This window comes from Citrus sinensis, chromosome 9, assembly GCF_022201045.2.
Source record: "Citrus sinensis cultivar Valencia sweet orange chromosome 9, DVS_A1.0, whole genome shotgun sequence".
Classification (NCBI taxonomy): Eukaryota; Viridiplantae; Streptophyta; class Magnoliopsida; order Sapindales; family Rutaceae; genus Citrus; species Citrus sinensis.
The window spans coordinates 22,772,148-22,796,870 of record NC_068564.1 but is presented as its reverse complement, the minus strand read 5'-3'; the positions used below and the strand labels follow the sequence as shown (position 1 = coordinate 22,796,870).

General features: G+C 33.4%; 2 protein-coding genes and 1 long non-coding RNA gene across 3 annotated transcripts; 1 reads left to right on the top strand and 2 right to left on the bottom strand.

Moving 5' to 3' along the window:
* Nucleotides 1-365: 365 nt before the first annotated feature.
* On the bottom strand, nt 366-6,837 carry LOC102627693 (uncharacterized). Its single transcript, XM_052434093.1, has 6 exons — nt 6,802-6,837; nt 6,543-6,741; nt 1,890-2,111; nt 1,405-1,787; nt 853-1,310; nt 366-627 (listed from the first exon to the last, which is right to left on the bottom strand). Exons 1-6 carry the CDS (start codon nt 6,835-6,837, stop codon nt 366-368), a joined length of 1,560 nt encoding a protein of 519 aa, XP_052290053.1.
* Nucleotides 6,838-7,929: 1,092 nt separating this feature from the next.
* On the bottom strand, nt 7,930-18,169 carry LOC102627978 (uncharacterized). The gene is made up of 17 exons (XM_052434092.1): nt 17,884-18,169; nt 17,677-17,757; nt 16,633-16,758; nt 15,542-16,438; nt 15,364-15,427; nt 15,004-15,143; nt 14,605-14,916; nt 13,374-13,682; nt 12,554-12,745; nt 12,355-12,480; nt 11,447-11,584; nt 10,745-11,180; nt 10,256-10,536; nt 10,103-10,166; nt 9,771-9,910; nt 9,371-9,682; nt 7,930-8,392 (listed from the first exon to the last, which is right to left on the bottom strand). Exons 2-17 carry the CDS (start codon nt 17,743-17,745, stop codon nt 8,066-8,068), a joined length of 3,933 nt encoding a protein of 1,310 aa, XP_052290052.1. The 5' UTR covers nt 17,746-17,757; nt 17,884-18,169; the 3' UTR covers nt 7,930-8,065.
* A 3,274-nt stretch (nt 18,170-21,443) lies between these two features.
* Nucleotides 21,444-22,522, top strand: LOC102625089 (uncharacterized). The gene is made up of 2 exons (XR_369179.4): nt 21,444-21,844; nt 22,079-22,522. It is a non-coding gene; the product is annotated as an uncharacterized LOC102625089 (long non-coding RNA).
* Nucleotides 22,523-24,723: the final 2,201 nt, after the last annotated feature.

Here is a 24,723-nt window from a genome sequence, read left to right as displayed (position 1 = left end):
TTTACCTATCAAATTGATATGCTTATTTGAGGACCGGAAATGAGAGCTTAATAATAATTTTATAGTCATAATTTATTTGAATATGTTTAATTCAATAATTATGAATGTAGTCGATCATATTAATTATTTAACATAATTTGAAACAGAATTTTATTAAACACAAACTTTTATAAGACAGCTCCAAGTCTTGAACTTTTATTTTACAACAGTTGCTTGAAAACTATAACACCGCAATATAAAAAGAAACACAGAGTGCTTTCAACATAGAACTTAAATGTTGTTGAAAGTTAAAAAAACCACAACTAGGGAATAATTTCACACCATCTGCAGCTGCTAGAGGCTAACATTTCCGGATTATAGGGAAATCAGGTTTCACTGACAGAAGGAACCTTCTCATATTCCAGCCCCTCTATACATTTCCTGGGATAATTGCTACAGCCTCCAAACAGCTGTTGCAGAAAAATGATTGCCGCAAGCAGTAGGCACACTGAAGAAACAACGATTTCACAGATGTCAGAGGCATAATCTGAATCAGTAGGGTAGAAAATTTTGCAAGCATTTGGCAGCAATTGAAGACTAGTTGTTCTAATGTAGAATGAACTGGCCAGAGCATTGTCTTTCGAGTTTCTAAATATGTTAAACAGCATTTGAGTCAAAACCAGCATATAACTTTATGCTCTCCCACTGCTGGGGCTGAGGATGAAACCTCTGAGGAGCTAAAAGCAAAGCAAGAATAGAGTCCACTCCTCAGCTGACCACAAGCCTGGTTGGTCTGCATTATCAGCTGATTTTGATGGGCGTGATAGTTGCAGAAGTCCGAAATCTAGCAAGAAAGCTACAGTTGTTATTAACCTCACAAGCGCTTTATTGACTTCAAGCCATCCACTTCTACCAAGCAAAACACGTAGTCCTTCGAGATTTCTCAAGAAGGTGGCTTCAAAGTTTAGCAACAGAGGCATCATGTGGCCTAAAGTAAGAAGCACTAGCATAACAAGTGAAAACGGAACGAAGCACTTCAGGATGCTTTTCTCATGTGGACAAGCTACAATCCAATGAAGAGACACGCAAATGCGTTGGATATAAGAGCCATGGAAATCTCCCCAATCCATCTTGGAAAGGGACTCTTGCACGGCAACATTCATCGGTTCAAAATAAAGAGGGTCTGATTCCACCCGCATGCTTTTGATGCTTCCCTTGATACAGCATTCTTTGTCCTTAGGAATTGATGGAGGAAACTGGAAACTGAGAAGAATTTCAGTCCATAGAATCGTTGATCCATGATTGATTGCTCGAAACAATGTTTGTACAACCTATCATACACAACTGTCCTGTTTTTCAATCATAAATTCCTTCAGTAGAAATCTCCACTTCACCATAACTCCTAAATACATAAGAAGAATAAACCTCACCACCAAAAGTTTTACCACGTAGCAATCTGATAACAATTTCGTAGCTGATGTTTCCATGGCCATTCTGTCTGAAGTTTTCTTCAACTAAAAGAGATTTTGAAGTACCTGAACTCGAGGGAGTATTTGGATTTATATAGTGCTGATAAAACTGATCACCGACAGAAAGAGGAGTTGCATAGCCCGAAGAATTATTTGCGTTGCCAAACTGCATGTCGTAAGAATTCCCATTTGGATATTTCTTCCCCTTGCTCTTTTGTAGCTTCCTCTTTGGCCAGCATAATTGCCTTGCTCTATTGATTTCTGTGTATTCATATTTCAATACTGGAACTGTTCCCAAAGAATTCTCAGAATTTCGAAACAGGATCTTATCGAAGTAACCTGAATTATTCACAGTTCTTTTGCTCCAACTTTTCCCCACAATGTTGCTAGTCTTTCTGATTGACTAGATTGAAAGGAAGCTTAAACTGAACCTTGTTGTACAATCCCCAACATAGCCACCAGCCAAAGATTCAGCAATGTTCAAAAATCGGCAGGCAACAACACAAAGTCGATTCATCTTATCATCCCAATAACCTTCTGCAACAAATTTTTTATTGAGATCAGCATAGCTAAAGTTAGGATATTCCATGAGAACTCGCAATCTCTTTTCCTCCTCCAAGCACTGAATTTGCTTCCAGGAAACAACACGAGGCAAATACCCAACTGCAAATGCACTCATGAGGCAAATATTCAACAGCAGATGCACCAAAATGACTGCATATACTTGCAGAATTGCAGTTCTTTGTGCACTTCAAATTAAATTCATTAACTGCTCTTGAGATACAAAACAGAAACTTGATCTGGGCAGTGACGTAAGTGGTAAACTATTCACAACATCATTTCCGCCATAAAATAACTTAATTCTTTTGAAGCCAAAGTGTACTCATAACTCATTCCCATAAGAACAAGTAATGAAATTGGTTCAAAATAATTCAAATCATTGGCAGAACCCAAGCTCTCCAAACTTCCAGTAACCAAAGTAGTAATACTACTCGAATTCTTGAGGTTACCAAGTGTAACACCCCAAATTCACCCAAGAATCTCAAGAGAAATTTGAAACGAAACCTCATAACATCAATTTTATTGCTATTTCCAAAAGAAAATTAACACTAGCCATAGTCAAAACATAGTCTCTAAAATAATAAATATAACAATAATCTTTCAAACCAAAGACTCAGCTCTAAACAATAACCAAAGTAGCAACAATTTATTTATCTTAAAAAAATGGCCAAAGTTTTTCAGCTAACAAATTCTCTCCACTAAACTTAACATACATATCTACAATCAATCTGCAAAATGTTGGAGATGAGGGTGAGTCATCAACTCGGCAAGTAAACTCATGCATAAGATTACAAATAATGATAAAATATATAATAATCATTACAATGTACCATAAATTAGAAAATAGTAATTATTTCATAATTTGATACATATATATGGTAAAACTCGCAATCACATAAGTCATAACGCTATAATCACTTTCAATAAATAATCATTTATTAATAAAACATTTGTTTAATTTGCTCATGTCACATAATGTCATCTGTATTTCCAATGACTCGGCCAGAAGTTCAATCAGGGTACTTTACCTTGGGATGACTATGGATCGGATCTGACCCAAGATCCACGTGATCCAAATCCAATCGGATCACATTTGGGTAGGTTTAAAATAGATTTGGATCGGATTTAGATATTAATATGCATATCTAAGACATATCTGGAGCAGGTCTGGATCTATCTTAATATTTAGATCTAGATCTATATTCACCTATTGTTTTATTTTATTTTAAAATTTTCTTTAAAATTGTGTAACTAAAAATGATAATAAATTTCATTCATAGGATATTAGTGCTACTTACCATGTATTAAAAAAATCTTAAAACTTAAATGTTAGTTTTGTAAATTTAAATTATAATAAGACAAAAATAATATAGTCATAATAAAAATAATAAAACACTAAATATAAATCATGTTTAACTTATATATCATTATCTAATGTTGTAGGAGTAATGATGGGTGTGTTGTGGATATGAGGATGATGAAGAAAACAGTAGAATAGTAGACTGATCTTCCTCCTGCAATTACATTTAAAGGATATTTTATTATCTTTCTTATTTGCTTGTTTAATTTGGTATAAAATCATAAGCTACAATATTTATTATATTTTTTAGACAAATTATATAATTTAATGGTTGTCAATACATTTTAGTCTTTAATTTTCATTCTAAAAAATTATTGCTCCTTTATTGTTGAGTTTTAAAATTCATAACGAATTTAAAGCAGATTTGGATTTTTATTTTTTTCGAATTTAGAGCAAATATAGATATTTATTTCTTTTTTGGATCTGGATATGGAGCGAAAAATATAGATCCATGACGATCTTGAGCAGATACGAATTTCGATATTTATTATGGATATGGATCTGGAGAAGAATAGATCTAATCTATATCTGCCCCTTTTCATCCCTAACTTTACCTCTCAATAATTGTCAGTAAGTGCGCACAATACAACTAGTTGTTCGGTTATATCAGTATTGACAATTACGGATAATGAGCCAAAACTTTAAATACAGTTTTCAGTCTTTCAATTTCAATCTTTCAGTATCACTTGATAAAACGCTCTTATAAGATATTGAATTGACAAAGCTTTGCCAATATTTTTAAGGAAAACAATTTATGGAAAGACAATTATTTTAAAGTCATTTTTAAAACAAATTTAAGAAAACAATTTAAATAAACTTTTATTCAAAGTATAACTTATTATCATAAATTATAATAGTAAAATAACTTCAAAACCATAAAATGCCAATTCATATAAACAATATTATTCTTTTCAGAAACATTTACGTATATAGATGTAATAAACATTATGCACGAATTCACTTACCTCAATGCAAAGCAATCAACAATAACCTCAATCACACGAGCTCACTCATGGCCTATTATTATCAAGGCAAGATTCTTATCAATATCTTATTCAATCCTAACCTTGATAGGAAAACCCAAAAATTCTTAAACCATGAACTCTTACTTAGATACATCAATTCACTACACTACACCCGATCATCTTATAGGAGCTTATTTTGGACAAGCTATAAATATGTCAGAAAATCATAAATATCACAAAAAGCTACTGTGAATATGTTGACGTTCAATATAAAATTTAACAAGATTAATTAGAGTTCATAAACATCTCTAAAATTGATTTTCCACAAAAGCATCAAAATTGACCCGTGATGATATAAATAGAGGACTGCTGATTTAAAAATAGTGATTCCAATTTTGACAATTAGAGTAGACAATAAGGAATCAGAAGTAAAATTTATAAGGCATTTAATAATGAAAAAGTAACACAAACTCGTTTTAATATCAGCCCTCGCAATTCTGGAAAACAGTTTTCAAGATTGTAATAATAGTCATAGTAATAGTAATAATGATAATACTGATAACAATAATAGTAATAGTAATAATAGTAATAGTAATAATAATAATAATAGTAATAATAATAATAATAATAGTAGTAGTAGTAGTAGTAGTAGTAGTAGTAGTAATAGTAATAATAGTAATAGTAATAGTAATAATAGTAATAGTAATAATAGTAATAGTAATAATAGTAATAGTAATAATAATAATAATAGTAATAATAATAGTAATAATAGTAATACAAAATACGGGTGTTGCACCAAGCTTTAGAACAGCTTCGAGGTTCAGTGACTTACCATGTTTGTTGTAAGTATAACCTCCTCCCACCATGCAAAGATTGCCAAAAGATTCTGACCAAAAGCCATGAAGCCTGAATTTTACTGAACCTTTCACATGACAAATTCCAGACCCATGAATGATCAGTGGCGGACCTACAGGTTGTAGCTCGGTCTAGTCCAGAAAAAATCATTCATCCCTTTATTTTTTCATCAATTTTTTTTCAAATAACAGAGTTTCTATTTTCTTTACATATTTGTCGTTAACTCAATTACCCTTATATTTTCAACAATTTAACATAACAATAGAGTTTTTATTTTATATTCAAATATGTCCCTTACTCAATTATCTTTATGTCTTCATCAATTTTATATGATATTATAGTTTTATTTTATTTTCAAATATGCCCTTAATTAAATTATATCCTTGTTCTAATTGAAATTAGTGACTTATTTTATAAAATGATAAATTATATATTTACTGAATATATTGAAAACATTAGGGAGATAAAATATTATTAATACTTTAATTTATTTTAAAAAAATACTATTTGAAAAAATCAAAGTATGACAATGTAATATAACACCGACATTAGTATTAAAAGCACTTAAAAAACAACATATAGTAACAATTATCAACATTTTCATAAACTTTTTTATGTAAATTTTTAGATTTTATTTACTAATTACATTAACTAAGAGCATAAGTTAGAAAATAAAATTTGAGTATGAGGAGTTTTTTATGGAAGAATCATGAACATTTGGGTCTTCAAAGAGAGTCAGAGCACTTGCAAAGGAATAACAACACTTAAGTACTTTTTTCTTGAGTTAAGTTTAATTTATTATTGAAACTTTTAACAAATAATACTTTTATAATTTAAAAGGATGAATAAATTTTAATTGATTAATTTATTTAAATTTGGTAAATAAGTGCTTGACTTCAAACGTAAAATTTTTACTTGCTATTTTTAACAGATTGTAATTACATGTATTGATTTATTTTAGTTTGAAATTCTTAACTGATTTATTAACCCTTATGTAATTACATGTTATTGTAGGTTGCAATATCAGATTCCATAATTGAAAAATAGTGTTTTTATGAACTGTCTTTTACTTTCTACTTTTTTTTATAATTATTTTTGTTTAAAGTAAATATTTATATGAATAAGATTATTTATGTCCTCCCTTATTTAATGTACTTTTTTCTACTTAAATTTTTAAAATTTTTATGTTCACTTCAAAATATAAATTTTTGAATTTAACATAGGGTAATATTAAGTCTTGGGTCCGGCCCCATGAATGATATGATTCAGCTACTTGCACTTATGTAACATCTCCCTCACAGTAGTAAGAGTTTCGGCTTCGTAACAACAAACTTCCTTCAATAGCAAACTCACCATTCTTGTCAGTTCTGTACACATTCAGGGTGCGAAGAGTGAGAGAGTGTGATGTCTCAGATGGGTTGTGAGACTGAATCTCATTGCCTCCAGTGTAGTGGCCAGTATGGAGTACGGCAAACGATGACATGGAAGGTTCAAATTTGTTCAGATTTGATTCATGGACGGTTGAATTGCAATGATCATCAGCATAAGATATCTGAGTAGCAGAGGACAGGAAAGATTTTTAACAGAAGGGAGTTAAGAAAAAGGAAATTACCAAAGTATGAAGCCATTGAAATGCTGAAGAATTCATGATCAAAGTGATTGAAAGAAGATGGAAATTCAATCTTTTGTTATGCCAAGGAAATATATAAGATGACAAGTTATATCGCATAGGTAGCAAGTCGTTATTTTTTAATAAATTTGGCGACGGTTTCAAGAACATGGAAATTTCCGGAAGAAACAAAACAATAGATGAATTTCCTAGAGCTCATCATCCGAAATAAGCCTCTCTTTCATAATACAAAAATCATCACTTGCTGCTTAAAAAATTCCTATATCGTGTTCTTTTTGCTTCCCCACTCCTCTCTGGCTTTGTTTTGATCGTTTCCTTTTGTTTCCTAGGATGCTTATGGGAAGTGCATCAACAAAAGTCAAAAGTGTAAGTAATTTCTTACAAGGATTACAAAAGAGCTGCTCATGAGCATTCTCAGCAGGCCCACCATTTCTTTGATTCTTAAATATCCATTCTATCATTCTAATATAGAAGGAAAACAACTCCGTCAATTGCCATTTCATTGAAGTTGTTTCTATTAGTTCGCTACAGTTTTTAACAAAGTTCTCTCACCATAATCAAACCAAATCACCTCAAGCAGTTATAGCTGGTGACAATTCCACAAACCATGAATATTTTATCTGTTCTCAGTCTACCAGTGAAACATCGAGATTCAAGAGAAGAGTAAAATGAGACGAAAAAGCATACACATAATGATTGGGTTGGGCCATCAGAACACTACTGTAAGATACTAGATTCGGTGCATATTTAGTATAACTTATTTAATGGTTATTAGTATCCATTTAATCCTATAATCTCTTATTAAAATCTTCGATGTTGTTTGATTGTCCTTTCAATAAAATTTTTAAAAATTAAATAAGTTGTTTTACCTCTACTAACAAAAATTCAAATTTCAAACTTTTGAAAGTAGATGTTGAAATTTTTTTAAATATTAAAACATATAAAATATATTCTTCTTATTTGACAATCTATATTATTTTGTTCATAACATAACTTTCAAAAAATTTAGCTACTAAAGTAATATCATAATTTTTAATAAAAGCTCTCACAAACAACCAAACAACTAAAATTTTGAGGTAAAAATTCTACTTGTAAAACGACTAACAAAAATTATAAAAATAAACTCTACTTAAAAAACTATGTACAGTATCAGAAATCATATGCAACTATGAAAAAACCACATGGATATAAAAACTTATGAATGTCTTAATTATATAACACTAAGTGTCAAATTTCTAAGTTAGAATTAAGAATGAAATCCTCTGTTCCCAGACTCAGGCTCATTCCCAGACTCAGGCTCATTACCAACTCCAGGCACCTCTGCTTTTGCTTGAGTTAGGAAATTCTCGCAGTCCTTAACTCCGATATATGTAAATTCTTTTATGAGAAGATCACAATGCCCAGCTATGGAGGCCTTAAAATCCGGTGAGCAGCTCTTTTTGCCCTTGTGAATTTTCTGCACACGACCTTTGACCAGAGAACCCACTTCAGCACCATCCATGTATGCTTTACATGCAGCCAGAATATCATGTGCACGCTGGTAAAAGTGGCCACTAACAAAATCATTGAAATGCTGCACCCAAAGAAAATGAGTTTATGTTTAAATCAAGAAAGAATGCCCCACTTACATATTAGTTCATTCATAACCGATTGACCAATGGAGCAGCACGAAAAGAACTCAATTAGAAATTATGATGCAGCAATTTTTACTTTGTTGAGTTCTTAGATCTGAAACAAGGAATGTATTTTGGACCTACATATAGCTTTTAGGTCATTAATATGATGATAGTTGCCTCCTAACTGCATTATAATTTGTTCAGTCTGCAGGACAACACTTATACACAGTTTTCAATTTATGAGTCCTAGTCCTCCAATGTGTGAGTTTTCTTTCTAAGTCATGCTGAGACACTAAACGTCCTCAGAATTGCAAATTATAAATAACAATGTAAAACATAATTCACAATTGTAGGCCCATAACCAGCTCTAAATCTCCATAAAAGCAAACACCTTTATTTACTAACTACAAACTGAAGATCTTGAGGTCTTTTTGGTGTAGTAGGGTGGGGTCTTGAGGGGGAAAAAAATTCTGAAAGAGAATATCATTTTCCCGCTAGTAACACATGAAGGTTTTAAGTAAAAGATCCAATTTTCAAGTAACATAGAGCTTCAGGATGCAAGGAATAGATTTAAAACACTTGAAGCAAACAAAAATACAAGAAACAATTATATCAGGTATCTATGAGAAAATGCTTTGAAATTTGGAATGTCAAACACACTAAGTCAATTCAAGAGTGATTTAAAATTCACAAGAACCACTCTACCGAACAAACGTTGTTGTACTGTCAATGTATTGAAAGTAATAGCTGGCTAGCTGCAGATAATATGCTTTCCTGGCAAGACTTGAAAGATTTCGTACCAGAACTGTTACTTATAAATTCAACAGATTATCAAGCAATTCTCAGCAATTTGCAGGAACTGATGGACAACAAGATACACCACAAAAGTGGAACGAGGCCATGTTAATTAATGATTATTAAAAGTTAAAACATACCTTTGGAGGTCTCCTGACAGTGTACAGCATTGTCTTCAGTGACAAGATAAATGCACGCTCATTGTACATATTGGACTGTCTTTCACCTTCTTCCATGCTGTCCATACTTTCCCAACCAGGTTCGTTAAAGTAAGGCCTTTCATTCAAGATCAGTGCTTGTATAGAGACCAAAACTTGTAGCATGGTTGACATAGAAGGGATCCACTTCTCATTCTTATCACCATCCCAGGTGTTAAGAAGACTAAGGCATACCTTCCCACAATTATATAAATTTGGATTGAGTCGAAGGCCACCGGAGTGGTAGTGGACATTCTAACAAAAGCAAAATACTAGTCATCAGACCAAAAATGTCCAACAGATCTAAAACAATCCCACTCACAAACAAAGCTCAGAAGCATACCGGAGGTACATTAGGATAATCACTAGGGAAGAAAACATCAAAGAAGAACAGGCCATCATGGTAGGGAGTTCCCTCTGCCCCTACAATTACGGCCCTCAAAAGATCCATCCTTGATTCATAAACCCTCACAAAAATTGTATCTATTCAAGTAAGAAATTGGACAACAAACATAAGTGATAATATGAAAATGAGCGGAGAATAGCTGAAGGTCAGTAGGAGCAGACAACTGTTCCACAGTTACTTTTTATAATGTTGTAATTAGCGGCACCAATCATGATAAAGCAACTGAGATATGTGGACATTGAAGAAGAATATAAAGCATTAAACCTTACCTGGCAAATCATTTTCCAGGATTTTCCACTCTTCCTGAATTCGCTTCACCAATTTATTTGATGGCTATGAAAAATGAAAACATAAATTTGAAATTAATAATAAGTATCATTTCTACAATAAAGATGTGAAGTGCATCCAAAAAAAGTACTCGCCTGCTCCAATGATGAAACATTAGAAGCATAGTAATGGTCTGAATGATCTTCAACAGCATCAAACTGTTTAAAAAGTTTGAATCTCATCAGAACATCATCTCCATCTAGGCTTTCCTTATTCCTACTGCAATCTTCACCACTAGGGGTATCGATCGGTTCTTCAGGAGGCATATCCTCATTATCAAATGGATCATAAAAACTTAGATGATTAGTGTTGTTGGCAAAAGTTGGATTCAGTTCAGCTTTCAAAGACTCGTGCCACCAAGGCATCAATGGTCCGACTGCAAAGAGAATATTCAGTGAGTCCTTAAGTGCAGGCATACCAGAACAAAATAAATTAACAAAAATTAATAGCACCAACTTGATTATGTACAAGAGCAAGAGGAATATAAGACCACAATCATGGCCCAACTCCATGAGGGTGTATCATAGGATCATAATCATTTACATATTTATAATTAGTTGGAGTCCCTGAAGTAACCAGCTTACCATTGCTCTTGCTCTTCTCCCCAACCCACTGCGGAATCGGTAATGTTCCATAAAATGGAAGAGCTGCAGTACTCCCTGCACTTTGCGAAGCTGCTGTATTCTTTTGTACCTTGTGGAAATGAGCTACATTCTTGCTATGGGCAGATTGTGGATGTGCCAAGGATGAAGAGAAATCTTTTTTAGCAGAATGACCTAGAACATCCACCGTTCTCGGCAAACTAGAACTGATCTCAGAAGCAGGCTCTACATATATTGGATCACTTCCAATAACCGTCTTCTCTTTCCTTAGAGAAGGATCTGCTAACCATGGTACAGGTGCCTCCACTCCAGCAGGGATATCGACACTGTCAAAATATGCTTGCAACATTGCATGATCTTGGACACCCATGACATCATCAACAACATTATCCATGACATCATCAACAACATTAAAGTGCTGGTCATAAAAAAAAATCAAGGTTAATAATTCTACCAATCCTGAGACAGAACTCTTGGAACACTCCTGATGGAAAAATTAAGAAAAAATATGAATGATAATAAAGATAAAATGCAGAGACATTTCATCTGTGGCACATGGATATTCTTACTACACATAACATACAAGAAACAGCCATATTAATTAAAAAGAAAACCAATCAAGAACTTGTATTTTATTAAGCTGTAATCACCTGTTTTGCCCTAATCAACAACTGTCAACCATACCTTATGTTGATAACTACCAGAACCATCAGAATCATTCTTTATTGCCTTCCCTTTGTTGCCTGTCTTCGCTATCTCATCAACAGCAATGACATCAGCAGAGACTTCACCTTCATCAAGATCAATGACTCCGTGAAAGACCTAAAAGAGAATAATTACTATCAAAATTTACTCTTATCATATGACAAACAAGGGAACAGAAAACAAACTGGCAGCAGCTCAACAAAACTACACAGGGTCTGATAAAAGGAAGATAGAGAAGAATTCTTATTATGTGTCCTACAAATCTTTCACCAAACGTTAAAGATCTGATTACAAGGCTTGTAAGCTATCCTTAAGCAAACCAGACAGAAGAACCACACTCATTTTCACTAGTATAATGTAATGGTCTTTGAAGGTTCACTTCAAACCACAGAAGAAATCTAGTTTTTTCCCCTCATTCAAACAAGAAAGCGCACATTTCCAAACATATCTTTTGAGATTAAGTGTCATTTCATTTTTGTTATGTTTCTTCTAACAACAACTCAAACCAACAAAGGGTATGAATGTTTGCAACTGCTGTGCTTCTCCTTAATTTTTGGAAGCAAAAAAAAAATTTTACTACCCACCCACCCAATTATACTTATTAGCCAGTGATTTTCGTTTCATTCTACTCAAACTGAGTTGTGAATTAACAGCAACTCATTCACAGACATACCCAAAGAACAAATATTCATACGCTCTTTATAAATACCAAAACAATTAACACTTATTTGCTGTCATCAGAATCATCATCGCATCAAACTAAATTCAACTCTGATCGCCAACGCAAATCCTCAAGGTTAACAACAACAGTAACAGTAAAGCAGAAAACTGAGATTTCAAGTACTGTAAGCAATAAATAAATAAACAAATAAAATAAATAAGTAAACCTGTTTTTGTTTATGCCTCGTCGGAGCCTGAAAAACCGGCGGCGGAATTTCGATGATATCAGGGTCCATAAGAACTTCTCGTTCGCCGTAGAGAAGGCGCTTCCTGTCTGCTGTTTGTTTGGCTAACTAAGAAAGTGAGCGTAAACGTAACGTTTCACTTAAAAAAGAAAATGGAATTAAAATTAAAGAATGAAAAGACCTTTTGCCACCGGTAGTGGCTCCTTGGTTGATCGATGATCGGCTCCGACGTTTTGCTGCGGCTTGGCGGCTCGATTAAATTAAAAAAAAAAAATGAAAACTGATTTTTTTTTTTTTTTGTCTTTAAAAAAAGATAATAATAATTTTGGGTTTTGATCTGAAAAGTGTTTCCACACTTCACACGGCTTCGCGCCTAGTTCAGGATGATCAACATAGATTGCGAAGAAACCGGAGTGTGTATATTCTATTGCACTCTAATTACCATCCTGCCACTGAATTTAATATGCAGCAATTATTATTAGACTAGTAGTACTTCATATTAAATTCAGGTACCTGTTCTCGGCTGTGAACCAAATTATACAATTATAAATTCTAAATATTTGAGGAAAACGCCTATATTTTGAATCTCGATCAACTGAAATAATCTGAGCAAGTTGCTGCTGTCGAAACAATGTGCTTGGACAATTGATTTGAACTTTATAAGTTATAACCAACCAAATACAAATGCATGATTATGTACAACATCCAAAATTATATGTAAGGAATACTGATCTGGATCAGGGTCTTGGATTTTGATTGAAATTTGAGAAAATTATTAAACTATATAATATGATGATTAAATTATTTAACCGTATGACTTAATAATTTTCTCAGACTTCAATAAAATTCAAGATCCTGAATTGAAATATTTCTATATACGCAAGAACCTGAGAGGTGTAAGCATATGCTCCTTGCATTATCAATCTAAATTATCCAATCCATTATCAAGTCAAAAGCCTAATTTGAATGCCTCTATAGGTCAAGTCTTGAAGTTAGAATTATGAACGAGATCTTCTCTTCACAGTTGTAGGATTATTTTTATCACCCCCAGGCACCCCTCCTTTTGGTTGAGTAAGGAATTTCTCACAGTCCTTTACTCCAATACGTATAAATTCTTTTACAAGAAGATCGACTTGCCCAGCTACAGAAGTCCTAAAGTGCGGTGTACAGCCATCTAAGCCCTTATGAATGTTCTGCACGCCACCTTTGACCAGACTCCCCACTTCAGCACCACTCATGTATGTTTTACATGCAGCTAGAATATCATGTGCACGCTTGTAGAAGTGGCCGATAACAAAGTCCTTGAAATGCTGCACCCAAAGAAGAACTTGATGAGTTCATCTTCAAAACAAGAAATGGAGGCCCCCCTTCCCTTTTAGTTCATCCATAACCGATGAAGCAACATAAAAAGAACTCAGTTAGGAGTAATGATGCAGCAATTATTTTACTCTGTTCAGTTCTTAGATCCCACAACAGGGAATGTTTTTTGGTCCTACATAAAAGTATTAGTACTAGTTGTCAAGTCATTACTATAATGATAGATTCCACCTGTACTATATATTTTGATCAGTCCAGGAGGAAATATTTATATACAATTTTCTATTTTAGGAGTCCTAGTCCTACAATGCATGAGTTACCTTTTTCTGACTCATTGTTGAGACACCAGATGTCCTTGTTGAGACAGTCGATGCCCTCAGGATTGCAAATTATAAACAGAAATATAAAACATAATCCACAATTCCTATAACCAGATCCGGATCTCCACAAAAGCAAACACCTTTTAAGTACTTACTGCAAACTGATGCTCTTAAGGATTCAGTCTGAGGATTCACTTCCCATTATTTGCACATGAAGCTTTAAGTTAAAGATCAATTTTTTAAGGACCATAGAACTATGGGATGCAAGCACTGGGTTAAACTTCTCAAAAGCAAGCAAACATACAGACACCTTTGCTTAAGATATCAATAAAATGCTATGCATTATCTTAAATTTGTAGTCAGCTTACAATTAAATTAATTCAAGAGTGTTTTAAAATTTACATGACGCACTCTACTTGACTGCACCTACATCGTCTTATTGTTATTGAATGTAGCTGGGTAGAGCAGATAACACACCTTTCTAGGAAAAATGAGAGAGACTTGCTAATAGAACTACTATTGTAACTCCTCCAACAGATTATCAAACAATTCTTAGTTGCATGAATCAATAAACAGAAAATAAGCCATAACATACCTTTGGAGGTCTCCTCAAGGTGTACAGCATCGTTTTCAGTGATAAGATAAATGTACTTTCATTATACTTATGAGACTCCACTTCACCATGTGCCGTGTTATTCCAACTTGCATAACCAGGTTCATTAAAATAAGGCTTTTGATTCAAGATCAGTGCTTGTATAGAGACCAAAACTTGTAGCATGGTTGACATATTAGGCATCCACTTCTCATTCTTATTACCGGTCCAGGTGTTAAGAAGACTGAGGCATACCTTCCCACAATTGTATAAATTTGGATTGAGTCGAAGCCCACCAGAGTGGTAGTACACATTCTAACAAAACCAAATCCTAGTCATCAGACCGAAAGCATCCAACAGGTGTAAAATAATCCCACTTATAAACAAAGCACAGTAGCATACCGGTGGTACATTAGGATAGCTACTAGGGAAGAAAACATCAAAGAAAAACAGGCCATCGTGGTAGGGAGTGCCTTCTGCTCCTACAATTACAGCCCTCAAAAGATCCATCCTTGACTCGTAAACCCTCACAAAAATTGTATCTATTCAAGTAATAAATTGGACAAACAAAGCGTTGCTGATAATATTAGCATAATATTGAGCAGAGATTTGTTGAGGGTGAGTGAGAAGAAGACAACTATTCCATGGTTATTTTTTTTTATTATATTGTAGTTAGTGGCAATAATCATGATAAAGAATCTGGGATATCAATTTATGAGGCGTGGCTATTAAAGAACAAGAGTATAAAGCATTAAACCTTACCTGGCAAATCATTTTCCAGGATTTTCCACTCTTCCTGAATTCGCTTCGCCCATTTATTTGTAGGCTATCAGAAAAGAAAAAAAATAAAAACTAATAATAATAAAAATTAACAACAACAATAAATATCATCATTACAAAAAAAAAGAAGACATGAAATGCATCCAACTGATCTACTCACCTGCTTCAAAGAAGCCTTCGAAGCATAATGATGGTCCGAATGATCTTCAACAGCATCAAACTTTTTAAAAAGATCGAACTTCCTCAAAATATCATCTTCATCTAAACTTTCCTTATTATCACTAAAATCTTGACCACTAGGGGTATCTGCAGGTTCTTCAGGAGACATGTGCACAGTATCAAATGGATCATAGAAACTTGGATGAGTAGTGTAGTTAGCAAAAGTTGAATTCAGTTCAGCTTGCAAAGACCCATGCCACGCAGGCATGAATGATCCTACAGCAGGAGGATAATTCACTGTGTCCTTAAGTGCAGGCATACCAGAATAAAATAAATTACTAGAACCAACTTGATTCTGTACAGGAGCAAGGGTACCATGGGTCCATAATGATGGCCCTACTCCAGGAGGATGTACCATAGGATCAAATTGATTTACATAATTAGTGTTAGTTGAAATCCCTGAAGCACTCAGCTTACCATTGCTCTTGCTCTTCTCATGAATCCATAGAGGATTTGATGATTTTACATGAAATGGACCGTTCTGAGCACTACTCCCGACATCTTGAGACGCAGCTGTATTCTTACTATGGGCAGATTGTAGATGTAACCAGGATGAAGGTACATCCACCTTCTTCTGCAAACTTGAACTACTCTTTGAAGCAGGATTTACATGTACCAAATTACTTCCATTAGCCGTTTTCTCTTTCCTTAGAGAAGGATCTGCTAACCATGGTACAGGTGCCTCCACTCCAGCCGGGATATTCGCATTGTCAAAATACGCTTGCACAAAGGTGTAATCCTCAACATCGATGAAATCATCAATATTAACATGCTTGTCATCATAAAAATCAAGATTGATTATACTATGCGATCCTGGGACAGAACTCTTGGAATCCTCCTGGTGGAAATGTTAAGAAAAGTATTTTAACAACGATAAAGAAAAAATATAGAGAAATTTCATCTCTAAAGCACCGACATTTTATTACGCATTAAATACAAGGAACAACAATTGTAAAGAGAAAAACAATCAATAACTAGTATTATATTAAGCGTAAAAACCTTTTTGCCCTATTCAATAAATGTAGCCGATACCTTAGGTTGATAGCTAACAGAACCATCAGAATCATTCTTTATTGCCTTCCCTTTCCTCCCTGCCTTCACTATCTCATCAAGCAGAATGACATCAGAAGAATCTTCATCTTTCTCAAGATCAATTACCTACAGGAGAATGGATTCTATAAAATTGACATAATCACATTACAAAACAAGGGAACAACTAACAAACTTGCAGTGGGTTAAACACATTATACAGGGTCTGGGAAAGGAAGATAGAGCAAAATCCCTAATTTCTGTCCTGCAAATTTTTCAGTAAATGTTAAAGTTGGGCAGCTATCCTTAAGCAATGTCAGCCAGAACCACACTCATTTTCAACTGTAATGAAAAGGCCTTTTGAAGGCCCAGGTTAAACCACAGAACAAATCTAGTTTTTCTCATTAAAACAAAGAAATTGTACATTCTCAGATGGACGGTGCTATGCTCAAAGAGAACAATTTCTTTTTGATTAATTTTTGTTTTATTCATTTTTATGACATTTCCCCTTATATCAAGTGCAAACCGATAGCTGGTATATTTTTAATTGTTAGGCTTCTCCTTCACTAAGAAAGCAAACCACCTAAATTATTTGGTAGACCATCACTTCTACTTAACATCTACCCACCCACTCATACTTGACAGGTAATGATTCTATAGTATGCAAATTCTTGGATTAACAAGACCTCAATCCCAAGCAAACCCAAATAACATTTACTTTATTTGCTCTTCCTAAATCACTACCGTAAAATTTACACTTATTTGGTGTCATCAGAATCGTCTCAAAACACATAGCACTATAAACAGTAAACATAGTGCCCCTGACAATCCTACAAGATTGGACCAAAAAGAAACAAAAAAAAAAAAAAACTAACATTGTTCAACTTCAAGTGCCCAACAAGAAACCCAACAAACAAAAATTAAATTCAACATGATCGCCGAAGTAAATGCTTGACGTTAACAACAACATCAATAGAGAGAAAAATAGAAATTTCAAATTTTGTTAACAAAAATAAATAAATAAATAAAAGTATGTAAATAAGTCACCTGTTTTCGATTGCGCCTTCTCGGAGCCTGAAAAACCGGCGGCGGAATTTCGATCACTTCAGGGTCCATAAAAGTTTATCCCTGCTTGTTTGGCTACTAAGAAAGTGAGAGAAAACGAGAGGGGAAAAAAGCCAACCAAAAAAAAAAAAAAGCGAACACAAAGTTTTCAAAACGTTTCTTATAAAGTGAAAATAAAAATAAAATGACCTTGAGTTCCACGAAATAGAATTGCACTTTTGCCACCGGCGGCGGCTCAATGGTTGATCGATGATCGGCTCCGATGCTTTGCGGTGGCTTGGCGGCTCGATTAAAAAAATAAAATATGAAGAACAAAAAAAAGAAAAATCGCTTCTCGTTTATTAGTTAAAACTTAAAAGTGTTTTCAGACTTTACGGCTTCGCGCCTTTGTTTAAGAAAGAGATCAACATAGATTGCGACGACGCCGGAGTACAATATTCTTCTGTTATTCTGCATTAATTACTGTCCTGCCACTGAATTTAATATGCAAATTTATATTTTTTTTTCCAATTTTTTTGCTCGTCTTCGTTGACTATACTTTCTCGGTTCAACACAAACACCAATTAGATTCTGCCACGTCAGTATGGGGTAAATATGCTTTAATTGAAATAAATTTTTAATTTCATTGATACCCGCGTTTTTTTATGATTAATATCATTACAAAGGGGATATTGGGGGACATTGGTTGGATCAGGTTCTCTCCTTACGAGTAAAAATGTAAAATAGTAATTCATAGTTAATAAATAAAAAAATAAATTTTACTTATATATTATTATTAAAAATATATATATAACAAAATCAAATATCAGATCACGAGAGAGAATGTTAATCCGATTTGTTTACCATAAATTCAAAATTTCCTATTATTTATTTCAAAAATTTTTTAAAAAAATTAATTAATTGCACAAAGAATTTGTTTGTGGATAAGGAGTTGATTGCAGTGTCGGAATTAGGACGGCCGTAGAACATCCAGGCTTATGCTTAGTGATGAAGCCAAGCTACAGCCTACAAGCCCACAATGACTTGCAAAATAAAGTATTGTTGATCACGCCGTGGATTATTATCGTCCGTTCGTTATCCATCAACGGCTAACATCAAAAGGAGAATCTAGTAAACAAATATGTACGCTTATAGGGACCCACGTGCACTACTCTACTCCTCTCTTCGTCTACCCAAACGGTGACGTATGACGTAAAATATCAGTGGGGAGTGGGGCGTGCTTTATGACTTGGAGCTGCGTAAAAAGATTTAAAGACTGGGGTCATTATTTAAATTTTCTGTGGGAAATAAATCTTTATTATATTCTCAAGATTCTCAACCATAGTCATTGGTGACAAGGGCAACTAAATTAATATTTTAAATGCATTAAGCTTAAACCAAAAAAAAAAAAAAACGTAGTGTATAATTCTGGGTTAGGGGATGCTTCTAGACCAATTGTTTTACTAACAAATTATTATCGTAATCAGAGTGTGTGATTTATTTTTTTCTTTGTTATCATTAATTATGTGGAGTGTAAAATTAACATGAAACGTCTTCCTCTTTTTTTTTAACGGTAAGGGGGGTGGGTAAGCATAAATACAGTTTTTTACCCCCCTTACCACCCTCAAGAATCAAATTTTGGTAGAGGATATAGCTTCACTGCAACCAACCCGACCACGCCCTTGAAGACATGAAACGTCTTACTTAGTAGCACTAGTTGTGGAAGATGAAGTGTCTTTTTTTTGCACAAATATATATATATATAATCATTCTCATGTGCAGACGCCCACATTTTTTTAATGCAGACTCATTTTTAAACCGTATGGTTTAAAAGAATTAATTATTAAATAAATTATAAAATCATGCAGTTTTAAAGAGTTAAAAACTAACTCTCTTAAACCTCGCAGTTTTAAAGTGTGTCCGTATAAAAAATAAATGAGGGCGTCTGCACTAGAGAATGACTGTATATATATATATATTCTCCAATTCAGAATTTTAAAGTGTGGGAACGTCCGGGAAAACGCATAAACCGTGCGGTTTAAATGTTTTAAGTTTTAAACTTTTAAAACACCGTGGTTTTAAACTTTTTTGCGCACTTTTCCCGCACTTTAAGATTCCGGATCAGAAAATTACTTTTATATATATATATATATATATATATATATATATAAGCATCTTCAAATGTATATTACAAATTTGATATGAAGTCAATCTAAAGTCGAGATACACTCTTTCTATATCTATGGAATCATTAGAACCAAATGCCCAATCTGACTTGCTAACCTCAAAAACATGATCTAATAATTTCAAAAGTGAGAGCATCAACTATTTGTCGAATCAAAAACTTTGCCTACAACATGGGTAAAAAAATCAATGTCCTAAAAATCGAATCGAACAGAAGATTTAGTTAGGCTCAATTTTTATAATTTGAAAAAAATGACATAATTTATATGAGAAAAAGCTAAAAATTAAAAAATACAAAAAATTACGTTTTAAAATCCAAAAATCGAACTAAATCAAATCAATTTAATTTGTAATATTATTTCAATAAAAATAGGCAGTTTAGTATGATTGGGAATCGAACTAAGTGAACCGTTGCCCAACCCTACTTTCTTTCACATTCACATTCATATGAGATGTCGATTTGCATTTTGCAATTTGATAGGTTATCGAATTATCTTAATGTTCATTCCCTCTAATTGTTGTTTGACAATAATGAGCGGTCAATCTCAATAGATGAGGTTTATATTTTTTTCAAAGGCTTGATTCAAACTTTTATACAAGTTCATGTGTCAATAGTTGGATTAAAAAAATAAAATGCAATGTAATTATAAAGTGATAACAAGCCATATAAGAGGATCTTCATGCCCAACAGATTAAGCCCAAAAAAGAGAATAGTGTTCCAAGAACCTTTTATGGTGCTTTCACTTCTTAGAAAATAATTGAAACATGCTGGAATTAGAATGAGAAATGAGAATCAAAATAAGTTGTTAACTTGAACTGTAAGAATCAAAATTATAATAAGCTGTATTCCATTAATATATTTATTTTATCTTATAATCGAAATAGATTATTACGAGTTACAAAAATGTCCTTAAATATAACATTGAGACGACGACTACTACTATTATTAATAGTAATTGTTGTGGCCTAATTTTGGTTCAGCTCAAAAAAATTATGAGAGCTTGATTTTGAGGGGTGATTTTTTTTGTGAATAATAGGTGTTGATTCACCTTAGAACAAATATTGAGGAAGAATAAAGGTTAGATGGTTCTAAAATTAACATAAAATAGTCGTTAAAGGCGACAATAACAGTGGCCTATGACGGCACTCCGAAAGTTAAATAAGTGTTGGAGAGGACGATGAGTCTCAGAGAAACCCTAAAACAAGTGAAAGGTTAAGAGTTGTGGAGAAGAAGCTCAACCGATTATACTAAAATTGCATCTTAATATCATTTTGGACATATGGCAGGCTGTAATAAGTCATTCTCCTCCTCAATTAGGGGCTTTTGGGTAACTTCACTACTCAACTTGAATCTTTTAACCTCTTTAGGACCAGACATGTGTTAGCTATGATATTGTCCACAGTGATAGAATGTCTTAATCTTGTATTGGCTTATTTCAAATAATCCAATTAGACTATTGGAGCTGCTAACTCCACTGTTAGTGGCTCATACATTAGTTGAATTGGTTTCTTTTCTTACTTTTGGTGCATATAACTCTTAAGGAGATATTTTGAGATGGGAAAATGATGTTCTTACAAAGCTCAGCACAAAGCTATACCTTTTTGTGTAAAGTATAAAAGTCATTCACACGTGCAACCAACACCACCACACACGCACACAACAAATCCCCCAGCAGTGCAGCAACGTTTCTCCCGTCTCTCTCTCCCATCTCCCTCTTTTCTCCCCCACCACACAGCAAGGTTTTCCCCTCTCTCTCCCGTGTACACACAAGCTCGATCTCAGCTCCGTTCTCCCTCACGATGCAGTAACAGTGACAGCTCTCTTGTCCCTTGCCTTAAGCATCTCGCTGATTCAGTTGGCTTTGTTCTCCCTCACTTTCTCGGCTCTGATTTCCCTCACTCTCTCAACTCTGTTGTCTCATTCTCTCGATCTCAACTGCGTCGCTCTCTCTCCCCTAACACAATCGGCTTAACACAGCTTGTTAAAGTCAGTGTTAAATTCATTACTTTAATTTGTAATTAAAGATGCATGCTACTTAATTGATTAAAAATTAATTATTATGTTTTTGAGGCCTCATAGATTTTGAATGGTTATTGTTCTTGTTAAGGGTATCATGATCTTCAAATTATTTTATAGAGCATATATTAATTTAGTGATTAATGTTGATTTCTTTGCTTATGGTTGCCTGAATTTTGTTCTTATCATGAGGGACCACCTCAGTTTAGCTTGGTTGGGGTCTTCAAAATTGCTTATGATTGCCAAGGACAGCAGCAATTGTTTCTCTAAATGGGAGGCTTTGTATCATTCGTAACAACATGAGCATAAGTATGGTTGCTGCACTACTGTGTGGTGGGGGAGAAAAGAAGGAGACAGGAAAAACGTTGCTGCATTGCTGAGGAATTTGTTCCATGCGTGTGTGGTGTTGTTGCTTGCAAGTGTGAATGGCTTTTATACTTTGCACAAAACGAATCCGTTTTATGCAAAGCTTTGTGCTGAGCTTTGTGTGAATATTGGTGCTGTTTGAGATGAATCTGTTTTATGTAGCAATTTTTGTGGAGGGTCTGTCATTGTCATAGTGGTCCTATATCAACATGTGACAACCTTAATATATTTTGAGAGACATTTTTTGTATTTTGTAGGCTAATAGGATGGCTCATAGACCATTCATTTTTCTTTTGATCTTTCCATTTTACCCTTACCCTTTTAGTTTTCTATTCACATTTTATAAGGGCATATTAAACATGGGAGCTATTGTACATGACTACATGTGCTAAACTCTAATTGCATCACCCGAATTTTATCACCAACAATAATAATAATAGTTATTATTAATACTATTATTATTAGTATAATTAATTATAATTACAAATTATATAGTAATTATTATTATTATTATTTAATTTTGTACTAAGGACAATATTGAAATTTTATAAATTAGGAGAAGGCAAAAGAGTGAGTTCATCAAATGGAAATTCCACTCCTACCTTCCCAATGAGAATGAGATTCTCATTCCTTATCTCAAATTTGATGGGCTTCATTGATTCCATTCTCATTTCCACATGTAAAATAAGCAAGTAAACAATGAAATTATTTCCATTCCTCCATTCCAATTCTCTAATTTGAGAAATAAACACATCCTTAATTGATAACTCACATGCAAAGCACCCATTGTGGGAGTCACGTATGTGTGTATGCTTGGCCAATTCTACATTTTTTTGGGATTATCGACTTAGTTTAAGATTCGAACTAGGATTGAAAAAAATCAAATTCTTTTGTGGCTTGATTTGCTTGGTTATAATTAGGGTAGCTAATCCAAATTAAATAGGTCTCATAAACACAGATAGTGCTCTCGATTTTCCTCTTCAACTTCTTCATCATTTTTATCTTTTTCTTTTATTGTTATAGACGGTTACACTTAAGAGTCAAACCTCACAAATCGCAACAGAGTTATTATATCCTAAAGGTCAATTCACATTGTTCTTTGTCTTTCTTGTATTGAAAATTGTTTCTAAAGAAGCAAAATTAGTCATTAAGATAGTGCTTCTTCATGCCTTGACATTGTTGTATTGACGGATTCACCGTTGTCACTGGTTTGCTGCTGTAGCCATGTTTTTTGCTTTGAAGTTATAGCTCTTGTTGTTATTTGGGTTTATCTTATGGTTTTGCTCAATTTTTTCAATGAAAATCATCCAACTAATGGTATATTGATACATGAATTTGTAAAAAAAAAAAGACACGCATGAGTTTGTATTCCTAATATTATTTCTTTTCAAATATACAATAGAGCATAAATCGCCCACATATGTCAGGAAACAAGTGTCAGGACAACTTGTGTCTTTGCTCTGTTGATTTGGGTTAAGAATGTCGCGTTTTTAATCAAATTTAATTTTAAATTAAAGGAAAATTATCACTTATATACTTTTAATTTGCTCGGTTATCAAACATATTACAACACTTTTACGGTGTGTCAATCATCCGTCCTAAGTTGACAAAATATATTTGTCATCCATTAAATCGTTAGTTGTCATTTAAATGTAATGACGTCAGAGGAGTAATCTGATCTTTTCATATGAAAATAAGGGATACAATGGATAATTTAAGAGCATGCAAATGATAATATGACAAGTCAAAGGTAAACAAGTGATAATTTCTCTTTACCTTAATTTGAGTTCTAAGGGCAAAATCCTCAATTTGCTACAATTCCGTTAACTTTCAAATAACAGCTAACAGTTTAGTGGATGACAGACACGTTTTGTCGACTTAGGGTGAGCAACTGATATATATTAAAAGTGTCATAGTACGTTTGATAAAAGTGTATCTTAAGAGTATATGAGTGATAATTGGGTAATTTTTAAAAACCTCCCCTGAGGTTTGGGCTTGTTGCAAGTAGATGGCGAGAATTGATTTATTTGTAAAAAACCCCCTACCGTCAGTTAAGTTTAACATTGACCGTTAGTTGACTATGCAAAAACAATATTACCCTTAACAATAGTTTGTAAACAAAAATAACTATAAAAAAACCAAAATTATTGGTGCAAAAAGCACAAACCCTATTTTTTGACAATTTTATCCTTGACAATTTTATCCTTGTAAATTCTAAAAATTTACAATATCATAGGTAAAGATTATGACTATTTCATTTTTAAATTTTTAATTTTATCTTTCTTGTAGGAATTTTAAGGAAATATCAATAATTTAAAGAGGATTTTTTAATTTTTTAATTTTAACTTTTTTATAGGAACTTTAAGAAAATATCAATAATTTAAAAATGGTAAAATAATTAATAATTTTGGTTTTTTTTTTAGTTATTTTCGTTTATAAACTATTGTTAAGGGTGATATTGTCTTTGCACGGTCAACTAACGG